Raw genomic sequence first — 25,691 nt, 5'->3', positions numbered from 1 at the left:
CATATATCAATGTCAAAAGTGAACATTTTTATCTGTGACGTGCACGCTGATTGCGAATTATTTGGAATTTGTATTCAAGATCAAAAAACTATAGTTTAGAAGCTGTTGTTAATAGTTCTAACACTGAAAGTGATGTTACTGTAAAAATGGGTAACCACAGCACCCACGAAAAAGGATTCTCTGACGGTGGAAGCGGTTCCAGTACCCCCCGAGGGTCAACCAGAGGTACTCGTTCAGGATCCAGCGGCGAACTGCAAGGCCACCAGGAAAAGACTGAAAACCAAACAACCTCCTTAGTACCCGTAGAAAAGCTTGGCAAGGTAAAGGTTACTTATATTTTTTTTTGCATTCCATATTACTCTGACTCAGGTCCAAAATATTCTGTATGCAAGTAGACTTAAAGCTTAAAACTCAATAATATTATTAAGTACGTATTTCTGAATAAATTATTTTCAATCAACAGTTCTACTCAAAGGATTGACTTACTCTGCTTAAAATAATGCCCTAGTTTTACCATTTATTGTGTTTGGCCTTGAAAATGATAAATTTTTTGTCTGATAAGAAAAGTAAACATTTTAAGTCACAAGGTGTTTGTCATCAAAACTCATGAATGGTACCTGAAGAATCAATAAATTAATGACATACCAATACTGTACTTAAAAATTTAATATTATAAATATGAAAGTGTCTGTTTGTTTCTTTTCATAACTTATCTGGTGAACCACTCTTGGTAAAATTTTGCATAGAATAGTTTGCATTACATGCACAAATTGCGTAGGATTTTCTATGAGATTGAATTAAAAAACCATTTCACATGGACAGAGTTGTGGGCTAAGCCAGTATACTATAATATTGCAAATCTAGTTTGAGTCACAGTCTAAGTTTGTTCACCCTGCATGAGTGAGTTGTTTGTTGATTTAGCTTTAGTGTTTCTTGGTTTTTGTTTTATGCTGTGTCATTTCTATCATCATGAAAGGATGTGTCATATAAAGCAACTAACAGTCTAAAAATACTACTATGTGTTGTGTCCAGCGTGCAAATAGAAATCTCAAAGAAGGATAATTATAGTAAAGTGACTAATAGGCTGAAAATTTTTACTTTTCATGTATAAGAAGCCTCTACCCAGCTGTAGAATAGTCTTTTTTTACCCGACTGCGGCAAGCCCAAAGGAGTGTTATTAATTTATAAACTAATGCTTTACATTTTTAGTTGGTAATGGGTATCATGAGCCTTTTACCATGACTTCATCCACATGATGTAATTTATTACTTATAGCACTCATAATGTAGCTATCTATGAGTGAAAGAATTTTCAGAGTCTGATCATTATTTCTGGAGATTACCCCCTACATACAAAGTCACAAACTCACACCTCTTTATAATATTATATAAATTCTGGCCGCAAATATCTTTCATGTATGCAGTAATAATTATAATTTTAAAAGAACGAAAATCACTAGTACTTAATAGTGCATTCAAAAGTTCTACGTTGGACAAGTCATGGCCTTACATCAGGCTAAAAATGGCATGCAGCCGGAAAATGAAATATAATCAAAATACATATTTATTTTCATTGGATTTGGTTCAAATACAATATTCAAATATTTGGTTCAATGTGTGTTATATAAATAATTTTAAATTATATATAACAAAAATGGCACTTACCAAAAATTAGCAGTTCTGAGTTCCAATTACAATAGCTATAAAGTACTTAAGAAAGACAAAACAGGTCCTTTGTAAAGATCCTCGACTTGATAACTGCTATGATCTATGATGACACTAGATAGGTCTTGTGAGGGAAAAAAGACTTTATAGTTTTAAGATGTGCAAATAACATTTATGGCAACATGGTGAAGAAATTTTATGGTTGATTTTACCGTAGGTATATTCTTACAGGACAAAATTCCTGATATAAGGTAGTTACATCTATAATAATTTAAATAATAATTACTTAACTAAGTCTTTGATAAACAGAAATCACATGACTTCCTATATTATATGCACAACTACAATACATTCAATCAAAAGCAATTATGTGCATTCTAAATCTATACGCCAAACGAGCTTTACCTCGCTAAAGGTGAACGCATACTACGAGATGAGCCGCAAAAGCCGCAAGACGTAAACATTGAAGTGGCAGAGTCAAACTCGACCATTTTGTAGAAGTTACGATCGCTTTTGTTATGGTGTACTGTCAAAAAAATTTGCAGATTGAATATGCCGAACTGACTATGTGTACCGATAATAACCCTGAACCGAAAATTTTCTGTATTGAAAATTGCTGCTTATGGGGTTTAGCGGCTCTTAAAAGCAAGATTCGGCCGCATCCAGCGTTGTGACGTCCAATGTTGGTGACGTCAGCAGATGTTGGTGTTACGTTGGTTGTAGTAAAATGAAAGCTACAGTGTGAAGATCGCGATCAAAACTCTGTCGCACTCCCTTATTATTGGCATTGTTGTAACAAGAATACAACTATTCATAATGATTGTATAGTATCTGGCTGGATATTGTCGCGATTAGAACCAAATAGCAGGTGTATGCGATTAAGTTCCAGTACCCAGTCATCATGGGTTAAGTTATGCGATTGGTTTATAAGTTGGCACTTGGTCCTCGCTTCCCGCATTCATCAATTTTCCATTGCTACGGCGCCATTTTGGTCAAGTAATTTGCTGGTCACTGTAGCAGTGATGCAGCTTGTCCGCAATCGACCAAGCTACCTAGCTGCACTTATTTTATGATGCGCCCGATTCTACTACACACGCTTGGTCAGTATTAAAAATACGGCACTTGCGGCTCTTTGAGACCTTTCCGGGTCGTCTCATGTGCGATCAACATTATCTACGAATTAAATGTTTTAATCATGTTTTAATTCAAAATCGCTCTGATGACATTCTTATCACAAATAGGGAGATAAGTTTCGTTTTCAATCGTGTTCATTTGATCATTGATATTGATAGTGATTGTATGGTGTGAAACAATCATAAGTTTTTATCTATTTACATCTAATAGTGTATTACCTACTCAATGAATGAATGAATGAATTTATTCTGTCATGGAGCGCGCTGTGATTGTGGCCAAAGATTTGCGGTTCTCAATAGTTGGTATCCAGAAAAGTAGGCTGAAGCCGAAACGGACGCTCAAATGTAAAACTTGTTGTAAGGTAATCCTACTTAAATATTAATTAAATTCTTGATATTTTTAAAAAGTCGATAAAAATATAGGAGTTTCAAACCGACTTAGATAACACACTCAGTATTTTATAATTACTTTTCACTTGATTTTACAGTGATCTTATTTTGATTTTGCAATATAAAATAGGGGTTCCAAATTTGTGTAGTCCACGCAGACGAAGTCGCGGGCTTGAGCTAGGAATTTATAAAAAAAGCAGCTCGCGTCTTAGTCTGCGGATATTTTTCATTTTTAATCCTATACCATATAGTACCAGGTTGAAATGGCAATCGGGATATGAGGCGGGGGCAGGGTGGGCACACCCGCACGTCACCCGGGCTGTACTGGTGTGCGGGGCGTCCCCACCCCGGTAGCCATCTCAACCTGTCGCGCACTATAGTTGTCATTTTTACCAGCTCTTCTCAATAGAATTAGCAAAACAATTTATTAAACTTACATCACAAGGTATCGTCTGAGTGAACTAATCGTAGTAAAAATAAAAACACATAACCACGCAAACTTGAAACAAATCCAAATGTCATTAAAATATCCTTTCTTCAAGTGAAAAATCAATAATAAATCACTTCCGAGATTACTGAACGCTTATTTGTAAATAATAGCGTTAATAGACGATAATAAAAATAGCTTTAATATAAATCAATTTTCGTTTCCGTTTGTCCAATAAATCTTAGCTGTCAAGCATGATTTATGATAGGGTGACTCTATATTTGAAAGAATCTAAAACATCTAAAATCTAAATTATATAAAAAGAAAAGATTGACTGACTGATTCATCAACGCACAGCTCAAACTACTAGTTCGACGAATCGGGCTGAAATTCGTCAAGCAGATACCCGGGAAGTACCGGGAAGGTCAGACATGAACGGACGGACGGACCGACAGACAAGAAAGTAATCCTATAAGGGTTCCGTTTTTTCTTTTGAGGTACGGAACCCTAAAAATGTAAACATATATAAAACTAGCTGATACCCGCGACTTTGTTCGCGTGGATGTAGGTTTTTAAAATTCCCGTGGGAACTCTTTGATTTTCCGGGATAAAAAGTAGCCTATGTGCTAATCCAGGGTATAATCTATCTCCATTCTAAATTTCAGCCCAATCCGTCCAGTAGTTTTTGCGTGAAGAAGTAACAAACATACACACACACACACACACACACATACAAACTTTCTCCTTTATAATATTAAGTGTGATTAGTGTGATGAGACTCTTTTTAAATGTTTTTTTTGTCTTTTGACTGAAAATCTGTAATTTTGAAAATCTAACTCGTAGATTATTATTATAGATAGCCTGGTCATCCTAATAGATTAGGCATTCGATCGTGATTAATGTAATTAATTAATCAGTCAACTTATTTTATTATTAACTAATTACTTTTATCGGTCAGATTTGGTTAATCCACGATTTAACAAAAGTGAATTAATAAAAATGTCATTGTCAAGGTTTATAAAAAGTTAGATAACTTCGTAGTTATAAGGGTTCCGTACCTCAAAAGTAAAAAAGGAACCCTTATAGGATCATTTCATTGTCCGTCTGCAGTGACTGACAAGAACCCTATAGGGTACTTCCCGGGTATCTGCATGCCGAATTTCAGCCCAATCCGTTTAGTAGTTTGAGCTGTGCGTTGACAGATTAGTCAGTCAGTCAGTCAGCTTTTCCTTTTAGGTACTTATATATTTAGATTTTAAAGAACAGTACTTTTGACATGACAGTTGGCCCATAGAGTTAAAATGGCGCGTAATAAGTATAGGCATTGGGTATTGAAAAGATTTTTCTAGAATGACGATAAAGATACGTCAACATGAAAAAAGCTTGTAAAATTACCCACTCATTAGAGGCTCCATTCATTAAGACAATTGTGCCAATGATGAGAAAACGGTGTGTTTGACCTTTCGCTCACATGGCTGATGATTTCTAGACCCATCTACTTGATACATCTACTCACTTCTATACGTAACTAATATAATAACTAGCGTTTGGCTATAGCTTCGCCCGCATGATATTGGCAAATCAAATCAAAGCCATATATAGTCCATACAAAATAGATATGATAATAGGTTATAATAGAGCCTCGATAGCTCAACGGTTGAGGAGCGGACTGAATTCCGAAAGCCACCCGTTGCACTATTGTCATACCCACTCCTGGCACAAGCTTTACGCTTAATTGGAGGGGAAAGGGGAGTGTTAGTCATGATTAGCATGGCTAATATTCCCTTTTTTTAGTGACGAGAAAAGGCCATTCTCTATGGGTCAATTGTGATGTCAAAAGTACGGTTCATCTTGGCTAAAATCGTACTTCACCTGTGAGAACATTATGGAGAACTCTCAGGCATGCAAGATACCTCACGATGTTTTCCTTCACGATTAAAACAAGTAATATTCAATTGCTTAAAGCGCGCATTACTCCGAAAAGTTAGAAGTACGGTGCCCGGGATCGAACCCCCAACGTTCCGAATAAGAGACATCAATAAGCTGTCACGGCTTTATATCCATCTCATATTATAAATGCGGAAGTCTGTCTGTCCGTCTGCTAGCTTTTCACAGCCAAACAGTTTAACAGATTTTGATGAAATTTGGTACAGGGTTATCTTACATCCCGGAAATTGACATGGGCCACTTTTTATCCCGGAAATTCAAATAATTCCCAGAGGACTTTCAAAAAACCTTCATCATATCCTGATCCTTTTAGTCCTAGAGTCGCGGGCATCAGCTAGTATCTACATAAATCTGTTTCTGTGTTAAAGTACTCTCTTCCTCAGCCTAAGAAATAGGGACACACGAAAATAGTAATTAGTTCTTTATTGTTGTTCACAGTTGCTTGCGCAGAGATCGCAAAAGGAGGATGGAATCAACGGCGTCACAGAAAAATGTTTTACCGTAAGTGAATCTGCTGATTTTTTACATGAACCTAAAAGTTATCACACTTCACACTAATTTTATAAAGGCGAAAGTTTGTGTGTATGTATGTGTGTGTATGTTTGTGTATTTTTGTTACTCTTTCACGCAAAACTACTGAACGGATTTAGCTGAAATTCAGGATGGAAGTAGATTATAACCGGGATTAACACATAAGCTACTTTTTATCCCGGAAAGTTCCCACGGGATTTCGAAAAACCTAAATCCACGCGGACGAAGTCGCGGGCATCAGCTAGTATGGATATAAGGTGGATATACGAGTAAGTATGGACGATTAAAGAGCTGCGGCGGGGTGATTCGCTGACTCAGTGTCTAACACTGAATGATAGCCACCGAGCTCATTTGATATTCATTTTTAATCCATTGAAGGTTGTTAATGAATTTTTTTTCGATGTATCTCAGTGAAGCAGCAATGTAGAACCGATCAATGTCTAATGAGCTTGGTGGCTATTATTCCGTGTTAGACACTGAGTTAGCGAATCACCCTACTGGGGAGTGACATAATCTACTTTATCATAGCATTATTAGGAAACATATATACTATGTATGTATTTCTATTATTGTCTAAGTAATTGAAGTCACAATAGATACAAATGGCGTACAAAAACAATTCGTTTCAACCTCCCACAGTGAATGCCTCACTAATTGCTCGTTTTGGCGAATGCCTTCTATTTCGGACTCATGACTATTTATAGTACTTCCTAGCTAATGCCGCCGACTTCATATACGGATATGAAGTCGGCGGATTAAGTTTTTTTTAAAACCCATGGGATAAAAAGAGCTATGTCCGTCTTTCGGCAGTAAAGCGTGCAAAACTCGAGTTAATGCCCCACCTATGACGCGGCATTGACTTCGAGTGGCCTATTTACGGAACGTTCGTTGACCTCTAGCGTCAGTCAGATATTTTATTTGCAACTTAATGTAAACTTTTAAAAATATAGGATTTAAAAAAAATCGTATTTTTTTTTATGGTACCTTATCAGTAATCATCAGCACTTATCTTGTCTTCGTTTTTGCTAGCGTTCTGACTACACCCTGTATGTGTATTAATATTATATGTATGTATGTGTATTGTGTTTTTTTTTTCCAGAAATATCTATTCCCAATGTACCCAGAGCTGGCGCGTCAGTTCTACAACTACATACACAAAAGTGGAAAATGCAAAAACAAGCACATTCCTGTATCCACGTTCCGGCAACAGTGCGAGAGAATCCTAGCCATGCTTGACGACAACATCATCATTGACACTTATGTGAGGTGAGATGGGGGGCCGTCAAAATTGTCAGTTTTAGACCATTGACTTGAATAGATATTTCAAAAACTAAACTAGTTAGGAATATCAAATTTTGGTATATTAGGTACCATAACTGTATTTAAACAACAAGTACTGAAAACAACTGGATTTATTGCAATGTTTTAGCTCGGAAAATAAATATTTCATACACCCAAAATATGATGTTAGTCCCCGCTTGGTCCCCGCGCTAACCCGGTGTGGAATAGCGCGGGTGACGGGGCGTCCCCCCGCCTCATATCCCGATTGTGATCTCGACCTTTAATGTGATGTACTTTTTTTTTTTTAATTTTCTTGACGAACATTTTGAAGTTTTTAAGGCTATGTTCAGACGGGCCATAGGGTTTGCTGATTACTGTACCTACTTGTAAGATTGCAGTTTTGTTTGACAGAATGTTCAGTTCGGACCCAGAGGAAGGTCTCATCACCCCTGATGACTTGAGGAGTCTCCTCTTCATCAGCTACAAGCTATCTATGGACCACTACCCTGAGGGTCCGCAGACTTGCCCTATGGTAAATAAATGCATATTTATTTTGTGTTACTTTAACGTCTTAATTTTACAACAGTGTACAATAAAGAAAATTGAAAAAAAAAAAAATTACTAGCCGGATTTTCCCCTCTTCATCAAGCGTGCGTAAATCCCATCTTCATGCGTAAATAAACTATTTAGGAAACTAGAAAATTGAGAAATTAACAAATGTCTTTAGATTGTGTAATAAAATGTTTTCTTTTGGGAAAAATAGGCGTAAATCCAAACATCAATTCAAATTTTCCCTTTGGCGTTTTTGACCAAAAAAATCTTGTATCTCGAGCAAAATTCATTCACCTGGCCTATTATAACCTAGAACTCACGTGGTTACATGTTTGCTGCTCTCTGCCAAATCACAGTCTATTCACTTGTCACTGTCGTCTGTCAAAGTCACTTTACACTTGATGTCCATCTGACACATGCTATTGTCTTTGTTAACCTAAACTATATACACCACATACCTTCCCCTTTAGTCTTTTTATTATTATTATTGCATTAACTAATGTTTCATTATTCCCCCCTTCCACGTAACCACTGCTTCCTGGGGTATCCCTAACCTGTCCCGCATCTCCTCTGGGCTCAGCTCACTGTCTGCATCCCGCCTTCGTATCTGGTTGATGTGCCTGGTTACCACTGGGCCATTCTCTATTCTGATTAAAAACCTTGCCGGTCCTTTCAGCCTATAGATGTCACCTTTCACCCACTTTCGCCCTCGTGAGTAAGACCGTAGCCATACTTTATCATTTATTTTAAAAGTTCTTACAGGGACTTCTTTGTTGCTTTCTATTTGATTATCTGCCACTGGTTTTCTTGAGAATGGATGTATTATGTCAAACCTTGTTCGAAATCGTCTTCTATTTAACGCTTCCGCTGGTGTCTTTCCTGTAACCGTACTTGGCGCTGTCCTCAAACCAAATAATAACCTAGGCAACTTAACTTCTAGGTTGCCACCTGACATAATCTTGAGTTTATTTTTGATTGATTGTACAGTCCTCTCTGCTTGACCATTTGATGATGGGCTATATGGAGGGGTTAAGATATGCCTTATGCCATTGCTCTGCATAAACTTCTTGAACTCTGCAGATGTAAAAGCCGTCCCATTATCCGATACCAACACCTCGGGCAGCCCTTGTTCTGCAAATATTTCTCTCAGTGCTCTAATTGCACATTCAGTTGATGTAGTTCTAACAACCTTAGCTTCAGGCCATTTTGAGTGAGCATCCACCACTATTAAAAATATTCTGTTGTCCACAGGGCCTGCAAAGTCGATGTGCAATCGTTGCCATGGGCTGGCAGGGGTAATCCATGAATGTGCAGTACTTTGAGGCATGTTCCGATGCACCTGACAACTGTCGCAGTTTGCCACTAAACTCTCAATTTCATGGTCTAGCCCCGGCCACCAAAAATAACTTCTAGCAATCGATTTCGACACCACCACACCATCATGTGTCTCATGTAGACCCTGTAACATATGCTGACGTATAGGGGGCGGTATAACCACTCTACTTCCCCATATAATACAATCATTGCTAATCGATAATTCTTTCCTTTTTACCCAATATATTTTTAATCTTTCATCCTCAACTCTATCTGGCCAACCGTGCAAGATCCAATACTTAACTTTTGCCATCACTTCATCGCTTGCTGTCTGGTCTGCAATATCTTTAGCTGAATATTCTATAGCACTAGGTTTTTCGGCCAATAACAGCACCTCTGGTGATATTTTCTGAGCTTTTTCCTCACTAGTCTCCATTGGCCATCTGCTCAGTGCATCGGCACCCACTATGCTAGATCCACATTTATACTGCAACTCATAATCATATGAATTCAATTTTAATGCCCATCGCATCATTCTAGGTGATAAAACTTTTGGTATCGCCTTATTAGGGCTAAATATTCCTAGTAACGGTTTATGGTCTGTATATATCAATATCTGTCTACCATATAAATATTGATTAAATTTTTCTAATCCAAACATAATGGCCGCCGCTTCCTTATCTAATTGACTGTAATTTCTCTCCGCCTTAGTTAGTGTTCGTGATCCCAGAGCAATCGGCTTTTCGCTTCCATCCTCCATCCTGTGAGCCAATACTGCCCCTACTCCATATTCGGAGGCATCACATGTTAACACTACCGGCTTGGTATTATCAAAATGTATTAATGTGTCTTCACTGGACAACACAGACTTAGCCTTATTAAAAGCATCCATTTCCTTCTTTGTCCATTTCCATTTTGCATCCTTATCTAGCAATCTGTGCAGCGGTTCCAATAATGTTGCTTTGTTTTTTATAAATCTCTCATAGAAATTCAACAGCCCGAGAAACGCTTGTAACTCTTTCACATTTTGAGGTGCTCTGGAATTACTTATCATGCTTATTTTTTTTGCACTTGGGTGGATGCCCAGCCTGTCTACCACATATCCCAGAAATTCCACCCTGTCCGTCGCTATTTCACATTTTTTTTTATTCAATCTCAATCCTACATCTTTGAGGCACTGCAGCACTTTATCTAAAATCTGAATGTGTTCTTCCTCATTTTTCCCTGCTAATAATATATCATCTAGGAGTACTGTCACCCCCTTTATGCTCGCTAATGTATTGGCCATCAGCCTTTGAAATATCCCCGGGCATGCTTTTAATCCGTATGGTAATCTTTTCACTTTATATAAGCCTTTTGGAGTATTTATGGTTAGCATTTTTGCTGTATTATTTGTAACTTTTACTTGGGTATATGCTTCTTTCAGGTCAAGTTTTGAAAATATTGTACCACCTGCTAACTCTGACAATGATTCATTAATTGTTGGTTGGGGATATGTATCCGTTTCAGTCGCTGCATTGACTGTCAACCGGTAATCACCACATAACCTAATGCTTCCATCTTTTTTTTGTACTGGAACAATTGGCGTGGCCCAATTTGAAAACGGTATTGGTTCAATTACGCCTGTCTCTACCAATCTGTCTATCTCCCTACACACTCTATCCCGTATAGCAAAGGGTATGGGGCGGCTTCTCATAAATCTTGGCTGTACATTTTCTTTACAAGTAATTTCTACCTCTGGTCCTGTATATTCACCTAATCCTTCCTTAAACACTTCTTCATACTTCTCCAAGGTCTTAGCTAGGCTGTCGACTTCCATACAATTAATACCCCCAATTGTTATCCCTAAACACTTGAACCAGTTTCTTCCAAGCAGGTTTTGTCCCCGTCCTCTTGCAATTAGCAATGTCAAGTGCCCCTTGAATTTTCCATATTCTATGTGCACTTCCACACTACCCAGCAACTGTACTGGCTTATAAGTCCACGTGTGTAGATTTAGGTTTGTTGGTGTCAACTGCGGCAATGCCCCATTCCATATGCCCCGGGCCTGGTCTTCACATACAATGGTGTATGAGCACCCTGAGTCCACTTCAAACTGTATTATCTTCCCGTTCAACTTGACTTCGACCAATACAGGCGGCACTCGCTCTGCTCCACTTACACTGTGCATGCCGTTCATAAATTCATCTATTTCTTTCACTTCCCCTTGCTCTTTTCTATTCTTCGAGCACATTCGGGCAATGTGGCCTACCCGAAAACATCTAAAGCACTTTGTCGCAGCAAAACTGCACTTCTTGTACAAGTGATTCCCCCCACAACGGAAGCAGAAGGACTTCCTCTCTTTCACCGTGCTCACGTCCATCGCTTCATCTTCACTGTTAATTTTACTAGTCCCTGCCACCGGCTCTGAGTCCTTTACCTCACTTACATTGATGACCTTTAGGTCTTTTTCTCGTTTCTCAGCCTGTAACGCCATCTCGACTGCCAATTCATAGGTTAAACCTGTTTTTTTTAACAGGCTTTCCTGTAATTTTGTATCGTACACCCCACATACCAATCTATCTCTCAAAGTTCTCTCTAAATCTGCAAAATTACAGTACTTCGACATCTTTCTTAGTGCTGCGATGTATTCCGGCATATGCTCGTTTTTGTCCTGTTTTCTCATGTGAAATTTAAATGATTCCACTATTTCATTTGGTCGTGGGCTAAAATGATTGTTCAGTACATTGATTACTTCCCCTAAAGTAATCTGATTAATATTTTTCGGGAAAATTAATGATTTTACCAAACCGAACAAATCTGCGCCGCATGATGCGAAAAATATTGCTTTCTGTTTTGAAATATCCGTCACACCTTTTGCCTCGACAAAAAACCAAACCTTTCGATGTACGACTCCCACTCGTCGGTCTTTATGTTAAATTCCTGAAATCTTATTTCGGACATTGTTAGCACCCGTTTTTCCGTGTAATCCCGGCCTAATTTATTATTTTCACGCACTAATCACTGAGATGTTTTTAGATTCTCGTCGCCACTATTATAACCTAGAACTCACGTGGTTACATGTTTGCTGCTCTCTGCCAAATCACAGTCTATTCACTTGTCACTGTCGTCTGTCAAAGTCACTTTACACTTGATGTCCATCTGACACATGCTATTGTCTTTGTTAACCTAAACTATATACACCACATGGCCTCTCCCGGGGTGAGGTGCCTTTAGAGGGAAAGGGTGACACGCACAGCCTGCCCGCGAAATTCAAATTTAACTTGGTTTTTCGCAATTTGTAAACTAATACGACAACGTTGGCTTATGGCATTTTAATTGCGACAATAGCAGTATCATCCTCACAGGTTTATATAAAAATCTTTACTTGAAAGGGTCCAGTTTAAGAAATTAGCTCTAGTATATAACCTACAAATTATTACCCGTAGCTCTACCCACCAACGAGTTGTCGCTGCCGTGAACAGGGCTCTTAAGAAAGCTAGCAAGTTATAATATGAAAAAGCTTTTTACATGATTTTTCACATGCTACCTGTGAAATTGTCCATCTTTTAATTCTTAACCATTGAACTTGAACAAATTATGCAGATCAATAAAACCCTAACAGCGGTAGTAAGAGGTTGCTTCAACAAGAAAGACTCCCACAGCGTCGGCTTCGTGGTTCGCTGGCTGGAGGAACACTGCCACAGATTAATATTTCCCATACACAGGTAAATTATTTATATATTACTGTTCATTATGGCTAGATTTAACTATAAAATTTTTCGCAACGAGCAGCAAGCATATTTTCATCTAAACCTACAAACTACTGGAAAAAAGAATGTGCTACTTGAATGCTTGCGTGAAATATGAATGGGCCGTTTTATTTATTTATTTACTATAGTACCGCCCACAGAGTTACACATTTACATTATACATGTTGGTCCTTAAATTCTAGGGCTCTTATGCAACTCCACTTTCCGTTATGTTGAGCCGATCTGAATTACTGTTAAGTCGCGCTTAAAGGATTTTGTTTTTTTTTTTTTTTTTAATTTTGCTTCCAGGGTTGTCTTTAAAATGTTTTTGTGGTTGTCGCCATAGTTGCAAGAAGAGGATGCTTCTCACTTATACGATGAAAATATCAATCAACAATCACTGCTTACACAAACCCAAGCCTGACTACTCATGACGCTTGCACTAGATGGCAGCACGGGTAAATTCATCGGAAGTCAAAGTAGAACACGCAAATCTGAATCACGCTAACAGAGTTTACTGAAATCTGCACTATATAGGAGTTTCAAGATACAATGTTAGCCCACCTGGCGCCCCTAGTATGGCGTCGCTCCCTTTCCCTTTTTGCTACGGTCGAGCATACAGACACCGCTCCCCTGTACATTTTTAACACTGTTTAAAACAGAAAGAAATAGCTAATTTTTTTTTTACACAGTTGTAAAGAATAAGTATATGTCGTTCCTTTTCCTTTATTTAAACCATTTTTTCCAACGCACAGATACTGCGTTCACATGCTAGCAACGCGGTACCGGGAGATCGAAGCGCGAGTGGAGGCGGGCAACGGCGGCGGGGACGGCTTGGAGCTGGGCACGCCGGTGCTGGAGCGCTGCGCCTGGGCCGGCTCCGGAGCCCTGCTGCCCGTGTCCGCGGCCTGGCTGCTGGCCGCGACCGCGCCGCCTCTCTACAGCCGGCCCTTGAAGCCTCCTACACAGCCGCACCCGGGTGAGTGCGCACGGGATCCACAGTGGATACAGCGGGGAAAGAGTAGTCCCGGCTAATGTCAAAAAGTCATACTTTTTATCTGTGCTCATGATTTTGAGCGTTTTCATTACTCGTAACTCATCTGTGGCTGTTTTTGTATACTAACATAGCGAGCAAATGAGCAGGCGGGTCATAGACGTTAAATAATTACCGCCGCCCATCAACATTACCAGAGGAACCGCCGATGCCGGCCTTCCAGGAGTTTGTTGATCAGCCCCTAGCATAACCCCATGTTGTAATCTTATGGGAACACCACTGATTACTTTAAACTTTTAAACTTTAAGGGTGTCTGTTGTTGTCATGATATAGTATTTGTCGTGATACTAAGTGTCTGGCAATGCATGACATGATTTCTAATACTATTCCAAAGAAAATAAAAAAAATAAGACTTTATACTTTTACATCAGATTTGTTAAACTCTTATTACCTGTTATCTCCCAAAGCCTCCAAGATCCAAACTTCATAGTCGCTCGTTCCTCCCTGTGCTGGGCTCAATACGCAGAGAAGCTTTCAGCTTTTATAAAATGCAAAGGCCTGGCATGCGCTGGCTCTCTCTCCGACTTTCCAATATATATCCGTCCCGATTAGTGACCACAATGAGGTCTTTGGGTATTGACGTCTCACCCAACCTCAAATGATATAGGAACTCGTCAATAATATAGGAACATAATTCCAGGAGGTACGAGCGCGTCGGCAGCCTGGCTGGCTCGTCTAGTGTGCACGTTGCCTTCCCACTGGGCGCCGCTGTACGCGTCGCGCGAACATGGTTTGGGAACGAACCGGTTTCTGCACCACACCTTAGCTTATAGGTACGTGACCTTTTATAGCGTTTAAACTGTTAGACATCTTTTTTTTTTGATTTAATGTATTAAATAATAATATCTCAGTATGCCTACAGTAGTCACCTACATTACAGTTAGTCAGTTAATATGCTTACAGTAAAGCCAAATCGCATACTGAGTCAAAGGTTACAATATGTACATATTATGCTTTCAGAGATGAACTAAAAATATCTAATTCTTGGTACTGAGCAATCAGGTCAGTCAGGTGTTACAACAGATACAAGTTAGCCCTTGACTGCAATCTCACCTGGTGGTAAGTAATGATGCAGTCTAAGATGGAAGCGGGCTAACGCGGAAGGGGTATGGAAGTTTTCACTAAACCCATACTCCTTTGGTTTCTGCACGGCATCGTATTGGAGCGCTAAATCACTTGGCGGCATGGCAATGCCGGTAGGATGGTAACTAGCCACGGCCAAAGCCTGCTACCAGACAAAAATCACAGCAGCAAATCATAGCGATTCCTGCAGATTTTCCCTCGAATGCCGCAAATATCCATTTTGTCGTCATTCTCTCTACTTGTCCCATTCAAAGCAAACATTGGAATTTACAGGTTTCATATTCGTAGACTATTACTGGTCGTATAACAGTTCTGTAGAGAAAGAGTTTGGTTTGACATATCCTACTCATGTATAATATTAAGATTCTTAATTACAGAGGTCCTACCCTCATAGTTGTGGAGGGAGCGGCGACGGGTGACGAGGGTGTGGCGGAAGGAGTAACTTTAGTAATAGCATCTCCTCAAGAGTGGAAGGACACCCATCAGTATTGGGGCGGCCCCGACTGCGCACTTATACAGCTTCTGCCTTCGTAAGTAACTTTTTACTGTAGGCAACACAAACAGTAGCTATTACTAGGATTATAAAGGATTAATAAGTGACTTATGTAACATGAATTGAGGTCCCTTATCGCTAATAACTTTATGGGGTAAGCCATTTTTGGAATAAACTTGGATGTTGAATTAGAAGGAACAGCAGAAGAAGCTATTTGAGTGGTTGTAGGTTTTAGGTTAGGTTTTGAGTGATATTGGTATATTTTTCAAGTTACGTGACTAAATGAAATCGCCCTGTTGTTTACTCCGATACAAGTTTTCAAATCCCCTTTTTTACCCCCTTAGGGGTTGAATTTTCAAGAATCCATTCTTAGTGGATTTCTTCGTCATAATAGATCCGTCAGTCAGTCAGCTTTTCTTTTTATATATTTAGATATCTTTACTTTCAGATTCGGTCTAGTAGAGCACGCTCCAAAGATGCTATACCTAAACTCGTCTATCCGAGGCTACCCCAAAGGCTTGCGTGCGGGCTCCGACCCTCGCAAGCCTTTGCTGGCCATTAGTGAAGGTTTCGACTCCTTCACCTTCAAGGGCGTGCCTTACCCCCTCAGTGCTATTGAGGTAAGTAACTGTGGTAAAACTTCTTTAGACTGGAAAGTGGCTCAGACCTTTATTCGTGATTCCGTATTTCCGTATTTAAAATGGCCGCCAAACAGAACAGTTGTTTTGAGACCGCCATCTTTTATCGGGATGTTGTAAACGAAAACTTAAAGTTATTATTTATTAAAGCAATTTAACTCGCAAAATTGAAATACCACCCCACCCGTCCCTTTAACGAGTTAACTCTTATCTCTTTCTCCCTCTATTTCCTCCTCTCTCTCTTTCTCCCCCTCTCCTTGCTTTTTGCTCATGTAAAATTTTATTTCGTGCAATTACACCATTTTGCATAATTTTATTATATTATGTTTGTTTGTAGGTTTGGGGTTGTGGAGAGCAGTCATTAAGAGAAGCGCAGATGGAGGTCAAAAAGTGGCAAGTGAAGGAAGCTGAGAGGCAAAGATCGGTGAGATAACTAGTTTCTAATGTCACATATGCAAAACCTCGCCCGCGACGTCGCTTCGCGTGGATTTAGGATTTCAAAAATCCTATGGGAACTATTTGATAATCCAGTATAAAACATGTCGAGTCCAGGATGCAAGCCATCTTAGTATCCAATAAATAATGCCAGCAACTTCATCCATATGGATTTGGGTTTAAGAAACCTGTGGCAACTCTTTGATTTTCTGGGGAAAAATATGGCCTCTTTCCTTCCCCGGGGTGCAAGCTATCTCTATCAAAATCGATTAAACGAAAAAAGCTATCAGACAGACAGACAAACTTTCGTATGTATAACATTAGTATGGATATTGATAAGATTTTTATTTTTCAATCATTAAATAACTTTTATCTGAGGAATTTTGAGGGTTTGACAGTTTTTGTATGGGCAAGTTTCTTACTGGTTCTTCTCGGTAGGGATGGCATTCTGAACCAGTGGTAGATGCTTTTGACGATTCAAAAGCATTTGTTTTTTTTTCTCTCGTATGGCTTTACACTTTAAAATAAAATAAATAAATGCTGGACGAAGTCCAGCATTTATTTTAAACTTTAAAATAAATGCTGGACTTCGTCTGTTGAATTTAAAAAAAAAAATTGTTTTTTTTTTATTTCTCCTTAGATAAAAGTTATTTGACGCTCGAAAAATCGGCCCTTATATAACTAAATTATATTTAGTTATTCTGTTTGTTTTCTAGGTAAAAATATCAGCGGCCGACTGGATCGAGCATCCTGACAGATACCTGCTAGAGCTGGCGGGACGACCTCAGTACAATAATTCGGCCAAGTAGCTACATATCTTTATATTTAAAAAAATAATATTTGTCTGACCGTCTATCTGTCAGTTCGTTACCAAGGCACATCGTTCATCCGATTGAGTTAAAACTTAGTACAGTTGCTGTTGGCACTTGCGTGAAGGTTTCTGACGTAATACCTTAACGGATAAATAAGTGGCCTGCGAATCGTATTGCATGCCGGGCATTAGTGAGTTATAAAAAATTAGGGCTGAAAGGACATTTCGAAGTCAAAATATTATACGTCATATTTTGTACTTAGAAAATTGGATTTTTTTGTACTTAATCCACAGATCCAGCAACTTTTTTTTGAAAATTTTTGTAAAAAAATTTATGAAAAAAAAATCACCAACCCATCGCCTTCGCACGGCTCTCCTTTCAGAGTGAGAAGCGTTTTGACCATAGTCTACGACGCTGGCCAAGTCGGCAGACTTCACACACCTTTGAAAACATTATGCAGAACTCTCAGGCATGCAGGTTTCCCCACGATGTTTTCCTTCACCGTTAAAGCAAATGATATTTAATTATTTAAAACGCATATAACTCACGAAAAGTTAGAGGTGCGTGCCCGAGATCGAACCCCCGATCTTCGATTAGGAGGCGAGCGTCCTAACCACTAGGCTGTCACAGCGTAATTGAAACTAAACTAGCTTTAAGAAGAAAAAAAATAGTGGATAGTAATTTATATTTTAAAAACTAGCCAAAATTATGCTCTAAAAGAACTAATTTAAGATTTGTAATAATTTAAAAATGGCACAAGAAATTCGTATTGCTTTCCACGTTCAAAAAATATTAGAACAATAATTATTATATTATTATCAAAAAAAAAAAAAAAACATGTTTGAACTAAGTTGGCAAAAATGTATAATTAAATGTTCCTAAACCATGTTTTGTTAGCCATAATAAAAAGTCATTTGTATGTAAAAGACAATTTTAGTTTTATAATATTTTGACATCACTTTTAAATATTATTAATTTTATTTAAGTTTTAACTGCTAAGGTTCATGATTAGTTATTATTTTTTATTTCCTTATAATCAGCCTTAAGTTGCGTTCAGACTGTGTAAAAAAGCATGTTATATAACATACTGTAATAGCATTTTAGTAGACTGCAGGATTGTTATACAATAATAGTAATTAGTAATAAATAAATTACAATGTGTGCATGTAAAGAACAAACATTCTGAATAATATGTTACATAATCTGAACGCACCTTAATTTGTAATAATGACTTTCTTATGGCTAGTCTTCAATTTAGTATGACAATATTACAGTTAACAATATTTAACGGACTCAAACTGTCTGACATTCTTAGTACTTCACGTGGAATATTTTGTAACAACACCACTTCATACGAGACTTCAAATATTGTATTTACGAAAATAATATTAAATGTTATAGCTCATAATAGTTCTATAGTAAACCCAGGTGCTTGTATATTATTGTAGGCAATAAGGTGGGAAAATTAACAGTAATTTTATTAAACTAACATGGCTTTAGAGTCTAAAATATGTTTGAGTTTTGATGGGTATGTTTTCAAAATATTTTGAGCATTTTAATAGTCATGCCTTGAAAAGTTTTGAATACATATTATCTGGTTTTTGTTTACATCAAACCAAAGTTTTAACCGAATAAGTGATTATTTTGTATTACAATTTTTAACCTATACATAACAATATCAATGATGATTTAATAATCAATCTATTTATAATATTCAATCATGATATTTAAATTTCGGTGAACGTGTTGCTCTACTAGAGGACCAATTATTTGTTGTGAATTATTTATTTTAAAAAGTTTGCTTACGCACGATTTTACTTTTGAATGTACTGACGCGAATTTGAGAACGTCTTAAGGTGAGTCCACACTTACATTATTTTATATAGTAGAAAAAAAGTATTATGTATGGCTAAAACCCTGTTAAAACCAAATACAAATCGGTCACGCGTTACGCGTTATGTCAATGTGTAGGATTACGTTACGATGTTATATAACATTGTTACATAGTCTAGACTCACCTTTAGGATATAGAGACATCCAACAATTTAGAATTTCACAGAAAATCTTTTTATGTGAACGCTAAGCTTTCGATAATCTACTAAAATGCTTTGCTTATAAATGTAATATTTTGGTCTGAATAGTGATGTAAGTGTTGCCTTATTATTGAAACTAATGGAAATGCTTTACTGTATAAAAGTGTAAAAATAGATGATAATAATTATTCCTTATAATAAAAGTATTTTAATAAATGTGGCTTTATTTATTTACATTAATAAATCATTAAAAAGAAATAAAGAAACCTAGTCGCGAAGGCGCAACTCATAAAACAACTCTAACTAAACTTATTATGGTTGAAAAAGGGATGAAATAACTATACTGAAACAAAACACGGAGTGGACTCAAAGGGAAGCACAATAGTAGATTAAAGCGCCGCGCCGCTTTGAGTCTGAAATGAAACAAAATGTATTCTAAATCCCACTATTTGCCAGCCCATATGCGGAGACTAGCGAACTCTGCTTTACTGTGTTGCTTTAGGTTAGACCAAAATCTTTTTTTTTTAATACTAATGAAGCTGAAAGCTGTATTGATTTTGATCTTTGCCTGTTTACCAAGTGAAAAAAGATCTGTAGCCATAGACTAGTTTGCTTTCACCAGCTGTCAGTGTCATTTGTCAAAATGATTACAAATGTCACTGTCATGGCTGATAACAATTTGTAAACACTTGAGGAAAATCTTAAATCAGGGAAAGATAAAAACTTAACTAAAATAAGAAATTCTGAACTTTAGGATATGGCAGACTTTTAACTACGATGCGCAAGTATTATATTGCGAAATAAAATACAAACATGGCGGTGTATGCGGCGCACTTAACGCGTACTTTGCAAGGGACTCCCTCGGTGTTCCAAGTGACTGCACAGGAAGCCCTAGGGTCTACAGTTAAACCAGCTCTAAGAAAACTTATAGAGGTAACTATAAACTGCCATATTATATAAATATCCGTTTGATTTTATCTGCAGTAACCTATAGAAAATTTGAGTATTTGTGTACCTATTAGTTAATCTACATAATACTAAAATATTCAATTAACTAGGGTTTATCTTGATTTGTTGCCATGTATCCTCCTTATGATAGGTAAATGGTAATAAGGTAACGTAAATACCTTGTAGGTATATAAGTATTTCTTACATCCTCTTTATTTATAAAGAAAAACTGACTGACATAAAGTTCCTAGACCTTGCCTGGAAACTTTAGTTTACTGTCACAGGATTAATGGATTTTCAGAACTTCCACCCCAATGACTAGAAGGTCAGCAAATAAATCATAGAATTATACTTTATTAGCTGACATGCCACATTTTTCCACAGATAGATTATATTTACTCTATAGATTTTTAAATGTGAATGTGTTACATATGTAGAAACCTTACTATGATATGGTCTGTACTCTGAATCATCGTGAAAGCTGCTACTATATACTAAGTATTAGATATTAATCTATAATATTCTACTTCCAGTACCTTGCAGCTGTGTACCCAAACAAATGTGGATGGTGTGAGCGATGGTACAATGAGTTGTACCTGCTGTTTGATCTGTGCCTGCAGTACCACTACTTGAAACATTATGGTAAGATCCTTAAATAAAATAAATGAATAAACTTTTATTTCAGGCTTTAACCCATAATTATGTGTTAGTACAACAACAATCACTTTACCTATGTTAGTACTTATTTCTAGGTTACTTAACAACTAATCCTACTGAATTAAAAAGAATCCTACCACTGCAATGCCCGAGGGAACTAATATTCTATAGTCATAGTACAAGGCTGCTAACTACATAATCAATGTGACTTAATGGTAAAGGAAAACAAACAAAATGCCTAAAATTTCTCCAAAATCTTCTCAAACAGATAACGGCTTAAACCCTTTTCATGACCCATGCTCAGTAGTGAGCCGGTAATGGGTTGATCATGATGAGAATGTTTTTAACTAAAAAAACATGACAGTAATGTTGGTGCTATTGACTCAAATAAAACGAGTACTACAAACTGAATAAGTTGCAAACTAAATATTTGTATATTATAATAATTTTGTGTACAGCAACTTTTCAGCTACAGAATTGCATCTAGAAATTAATAAAATCTAGCTCACTTACAGCTGCGTCATTTTCCGAGTGTTTCTACGGACTGCACAGAGTGCCAATATCCCCCAGTACCGAGTTCAGTTCTGGAACTCGTTTGCCTCAGGCCTTGGAGCAAGGCTCACTTGCTCTGCTAGTGCTAGCTCCTTATCTGAGGGATAAGTGTGAGCAGCTGGTCAACAGGTGGCGAGAGGATCTGGAGGATGGGAGACTAGGTAAGGTGAGGATTGAATTTTGCTTTCTTTTTACTTTTTGTGTTCCATACTCAAAAAAAACTGAATACTTACAAAATATCCTTAGTTTTGTTACATTTCAGTACTACTGTTTAAAAATTTGGCCTCTCTTTTAATTTAACAGGCTGATTCAGTCCAAACCTTTATAGTTTCTACCTTCATTTTTCAAAAATTCAAAAGAACTTGTAAAAGTCTAATTGAATAAAAATATTTTGAATTTCAATTTACAGACCATGCATATGTCACTCTTCAGGTCTTGATAATACAAGCAAAAAGTCACGTTAATCTGTGGTTTTGGTGTGACGTGATTGAAGAACTAACCAATAAACCAACAGACGACATTAATGATATGAGTAGTGATTCAGACTTCAGACCAATGTTTTACACAGTTGCAGACCAAATCTTTATACCTTTACAGACAGACCCTTACTGTTACTGTTATAGACCAAATTATATTATACTGTTACAGACCAAAGCAGACCAAGCTCGCAAAGCAGCAGTCAAGCTATACTCCATAGTACACTTCGTGACAGAATCAACTAGGCTGCTGGTTCTAGCGCGCTACCTTACTGGCAAGGGCGAGGCACCTTCCCTTTCCTTACATCTATTGGGCTTGACGTTAAGGGACGCTCCACCAGAGGAACCTGATGAGAATACTTGGGCAGACTTCTTTAGGAGTGTGTTTAATGGACAGTTTGGGTGAGTATATTTCATCAACCTACTGGCTTATGCCCGCGACTTCGTCCGCGTGGGCTACATATATTTCAAACCCCTATTTTACCGCCTTAGGGGTTGAATTTTCAAAAACCCTTTCTTACCAGATGTCTACGTCATAATAGCTATTTGCATGCCTTTCAGCCCGATCCATCCAGTAGTTTGAGCTGATGGACACAATTGTTTTTTTCTGTTTTCTTCTTACTGTGTTGTTATCCTTTACGTGTGTTTTTGTGTGCAATAAAGAGTTTCTATCTATCTATCTATCTGATGGATCAGTCAGTCAGTCAATCTGTCGGCTCTTCCTTTTATATTTCTAGATTTTCCTTTATATCAATTTGAAAAATCTGAGTAGGTCTGCTCTTGAAAAAGGTGCAATACACAATCGAAGATTATGTAAATGATAAAAACTAGACTAGCATATCATAAGTAACTAGACTAGCAATCATAAAAACTAGACATGAAGGGTTTCGTACATTCTATAAAACTATGTACCTACTTTATAATTAGCATGGTGGCCATTTTGAAATTTATTATTTGTTTTTATATTGGCAATATAAATACAGCCTCTGTAAAAAAAAGAACTCTGTATAGCTATTATGGTTTATGATTTATAGCCCACAGATAAACAGACGGACGGACAGCGGAGGCTTGGTAATAGGATCTAGTTGATACCCTTTGTGAACTCAAAAAACCTATTTCTATTTCCCTACAGAAGTGCAGTGGTGACCTTTCCAATGGTCTGGCGTGTAGCCAGCAACGCAGTGGAGTACGGGGCATTTGCAGTACAATTACTGAGATGGTGGGATGCCAGAGCACCGCTGGCATTGTCTGCTTTACCAGCGCCACCACCACCTCAGGTAAATACAGAAAACTTGTGCTCACTTCGCTCTCAATAGAAGTGTAGTGGTGGTTCTCAATAGAAGTGTAGTGAGTTGACCACATCCCTAAGACGGGATATGGCCATTTCGCTGTGATATATAGGTTATATACTTCATATTGAAGGGATGTCACATAGCTAAGTATGCAAAGCCCAAATTGAAGCCTAAATCTGTTTATAGTGCAAGGAATGATCGCAGATAGAAGAAATAGAGAAAGAAAAAAAAACAAAAGTATTTATCAGTAAATGTTCACTTTCAGAAAGATGAACGTGATAGTCGGTGGCGAAATGTATGCCCCGTGTGTTTACAGCGATGGAAAGTGCCTACCGTATTACCTGTTTCCGGGTATGTAATATTTTGTCTTGCTACTAACTTAATTGCCAACAAAGCTAGTTTTGAAGTCCGTTCACAAAAGTGGTTCTTACCGTTTCATTTCTTCTGTAGTACGAAACCCTCGGTACGTGAGTTTAACTCGCACTTGCCCGTTTTTTTTAGGGTTCCATACCTCAACGAAAGGAACCTTATGAAATCGCTTTGTTGTCTGTCTGTCTCTCCGTCTGTCGTGTCTGTCAAAAAACCTATAGGGTACTTCCCGTTGCCAGAATCATGAAATTTGGCAGGTAGGTAGGTCTTATAGCACAAGTAAAGGAAAAAATCCGAAAACCGCGAATTTATGGTTACATCACGAAAAAAGAAATCAAAATGTGTTTCAATTTTCAAAGTTAGATAACTATACCAAATAGGGTATCATATGAAAGGGCTTTACCTGTGCATTCTTAAACAGATTTTTATTTATTTTTATGCATAATATTTTTTGATTTATCATGCAAAATGTTGGAAACAATACCCGAGTACGGAACCCTCGGTGCGCTAGTCTGACTCGCGCTTGGCCGGTTTTTTTAACGTATTGTGTATTTTATGTACAGGTATGTGTTCTGCTACACTTGTATATCTCGTCACGTGCGCAACTCTAGCACGTGCCCCGTCACCCGACTGCCGGCCAGCGAGCGATCTCTGGTACGACTCTACCTCGATACGTAACCATGTGAACTTTTATAGTGTGAGAGAATATTTCCATAATATACAGGGTGTAACTACAACGCTAGCAAAAATGAAGACAGGTGATAGTACTGATGATTACTGATAAGATTAAAAAAAAAGAAGAAAAATCCTGTATTTTTTTAAAAGTTACAGTGTATTGCAAATAAAACATCTGACTGACGCTACAGGTCAAAGATCGTTCCGTAAATACGTCACTCGAAGTTGATGCCGCGTCGTAGGTGGGGCATTGACTCGAAATCTATGAGAATAAAGATGTGAGAAAACCTATTTATTATAAAATGTATAACATTTAAAATATTATGTAGGTAATGAATTAAATGAAATATGAGTAGGTATGATATTGGGATGTGGCAATGTATTTAGGGTTTTAAGGTTGTGTGTATAAAATGTATATTTTTAATAAAGAGATTTTTTTATTACAATCCATTTTTATTATTATATTTTAGTGTATAAAAAATAAGTAATCCCTTTAGTGAAAGTATTAAAATCATTAATTAAACAAATCGTACATACAACGTTTTTTGCTGAAACTTACAGGAAAAGAGATAATTACTTATTTTGAAAAAAAAAACCATGTCAAAAAGATGAACAAAAATAGGAATTTATTGTTAAATATTAATATGTTATTTAATCCCAATTTTCGATTCAGAACTCAAGATTTAAAATTAACCTTAATTTTAAAACCTGAACTCTACTTCTCAAGTCTGGATTAAATTATAAAATAATGTTCAATATTTTTTATATTTGAAAAACGTTTTTAAAATTCTACATTCTGTACAAAGTATTATTATCAATTCCTGTAAATTTTAGCAAAAACGCAATATGTACAAATTATGAAACTAATTAAGGGCTGAGTAAATATTATTAAAACATAAAAAATAATTATTTATTAAAAAAATCTTAAATCGATCAAATTCATGCATAAAAATAATAATATTATAATAATGAAAAAAACCTAGATATTTATAATGCGCGACAGGTTGATATGGCAATCGAGGTATGAGGCGGGAGGACGTCCCGCACACCCGCACTGTCATCGTCACCCGCAGCGGGTAAGCGCAGGGGCTGTGCTGATGTCGGCAGCTCCGGGCGGTCGGTCTGCAGATGTCGCCCGTTGGGTCCCAGGGTCGAAGGACGCACTGCGTTGGTGCGGCCCGGACGTGCGGTGGGGGGGCCTCGC

The 25,691-nt window shown here is 37.6% G+C and overlaps 2 protein-coding genes across 3 annotated transcripts; both read left to right on the top strand.

Moving 5' to 3' along the window:
* On the top strand, positions 1 to 19,734 carry LOC123871324. 2 transcript variants are annotated; one of them, XM_045915068.1, is made up of 11 exons: positions 1 to 320; positions 6,000 to 6,062; positions 7,192 to 7,358; positions 7,785 to 7,905; positions 12,825 to 12,946; positions 13,726 to 13,949; positions 14,665 to 14,797; positions 15,485 to 15,637; positions 16,049 to 16,220; positions 16,576 to 16,662; positions 17,390 to 19,734. In XM_045915068.1, exons 1-11 carry the CDS (start codon positions 147 to 149, stop codon positions 17,480 to 17,482), a joined length of 1,509 nt encoding a protein of 502 aa, XP_045771024.1. In that variant the 5' UTR covers positions 1 to 146; the 3' UTR covers positions 17,483 to 19,734. The 2 variants fall into 2 exon arrangements, with proteins under 2 accessions (XP_045771024.1, XP_045771026.1); XM_045915070.1 differs by lacking the exon at positions 1 to 320 and adding an exon at positions 2,955 to 3,159.
* Positions 19,735 to 20,185: 451 nt separating this feature from the next.
* Positions 20,186 to 24,803, top strand: LOC123871336 (peroxisome assembly protein 12). The gene is made up of 7 exons (XM_045915083.1): positions 20,186 to 20,451; positions 21,000 to 21,108; positions 21,639 to 21,841; positions 22,324 to 22,553; positions 23,284 to 23,428; positions 23,709 to 23,794; positions 24,376 to 24,803. The coding sequence occupies exons 1-7, from the start codon at positions 20,332 to 20,334 to the stop codon at positions 24,488 to 24,490; spliced, it is 1,008 nt and encodes a 335-aa protein (XP_045771039.1). The 5' UTR covers positions 20,186 to 20,331; the 3' UTR covers positions 24,491 to 24,803.
* The last annotated feature ends 888 nt before the right edge of the window (positions 24,804 to 25,691 follow it).

Source organism: Maniola jurtina, chromosome 13 (assembly GCF_905333055.1).
Source record: "Maniola jurtina chromosome 13, ilManJurt1.1, whole genome shotgun sequence".
Taxonomy (NCBI): domain Eukaryota; kingdom Metazoa; phylum Arthropoda; class Insecta; order Lepidoptera; family Nymphalidae; genus Maniola; species Maniola jurtina.
The sequence above is the reverse complement of the archived record's forward strand: the minus strand, read 5'-3'. Positions and strand labels throughout refer to the sequence as shown.

Coding starts and splice junctions, on each gene's coding strand:
- LOC123871324 (XM_045915068.1), top strand. CDS start 147: ATGGGTAACCACAGCACCCACGAAAAAGGATTCTCTGACGGTGGAAGC. Junction 12,947..13,725: donor TTAATATTTCCCATACACAG/GTAAATTATTTA, acceptor TCCAACGCACAG/ATACTGCGTTCACATGCTAG. Junction 15,638..16,048: donor CTTATACAGCTTCTGCCTTC/GTAAGTAACTTT, acceptor CTTTACTTTCAG/ATTCGGTCTAGTAGAGCACG.
- LOC123871336 (XM_045915083.1), top strand. CDS start 20,332: ATGGCGGTGTATGCGGCGCACTTAACGCGTACTTTGCAAGGGACTCCC. Junction 22,554..23,283: donor GTGTTTAATGGACAGTTTGG/GTGAGTATATTT, acceptor ATTTCCCTACAG/AAGTGCAGTGGTGACCTTTC. Junction 23,429..23,708: donor CAGCGCCACCACCACCTCAG/GTAAATACAGAA, acceptor GTTCACTTTCAG/AAAGATGAACGTGATAGTCG.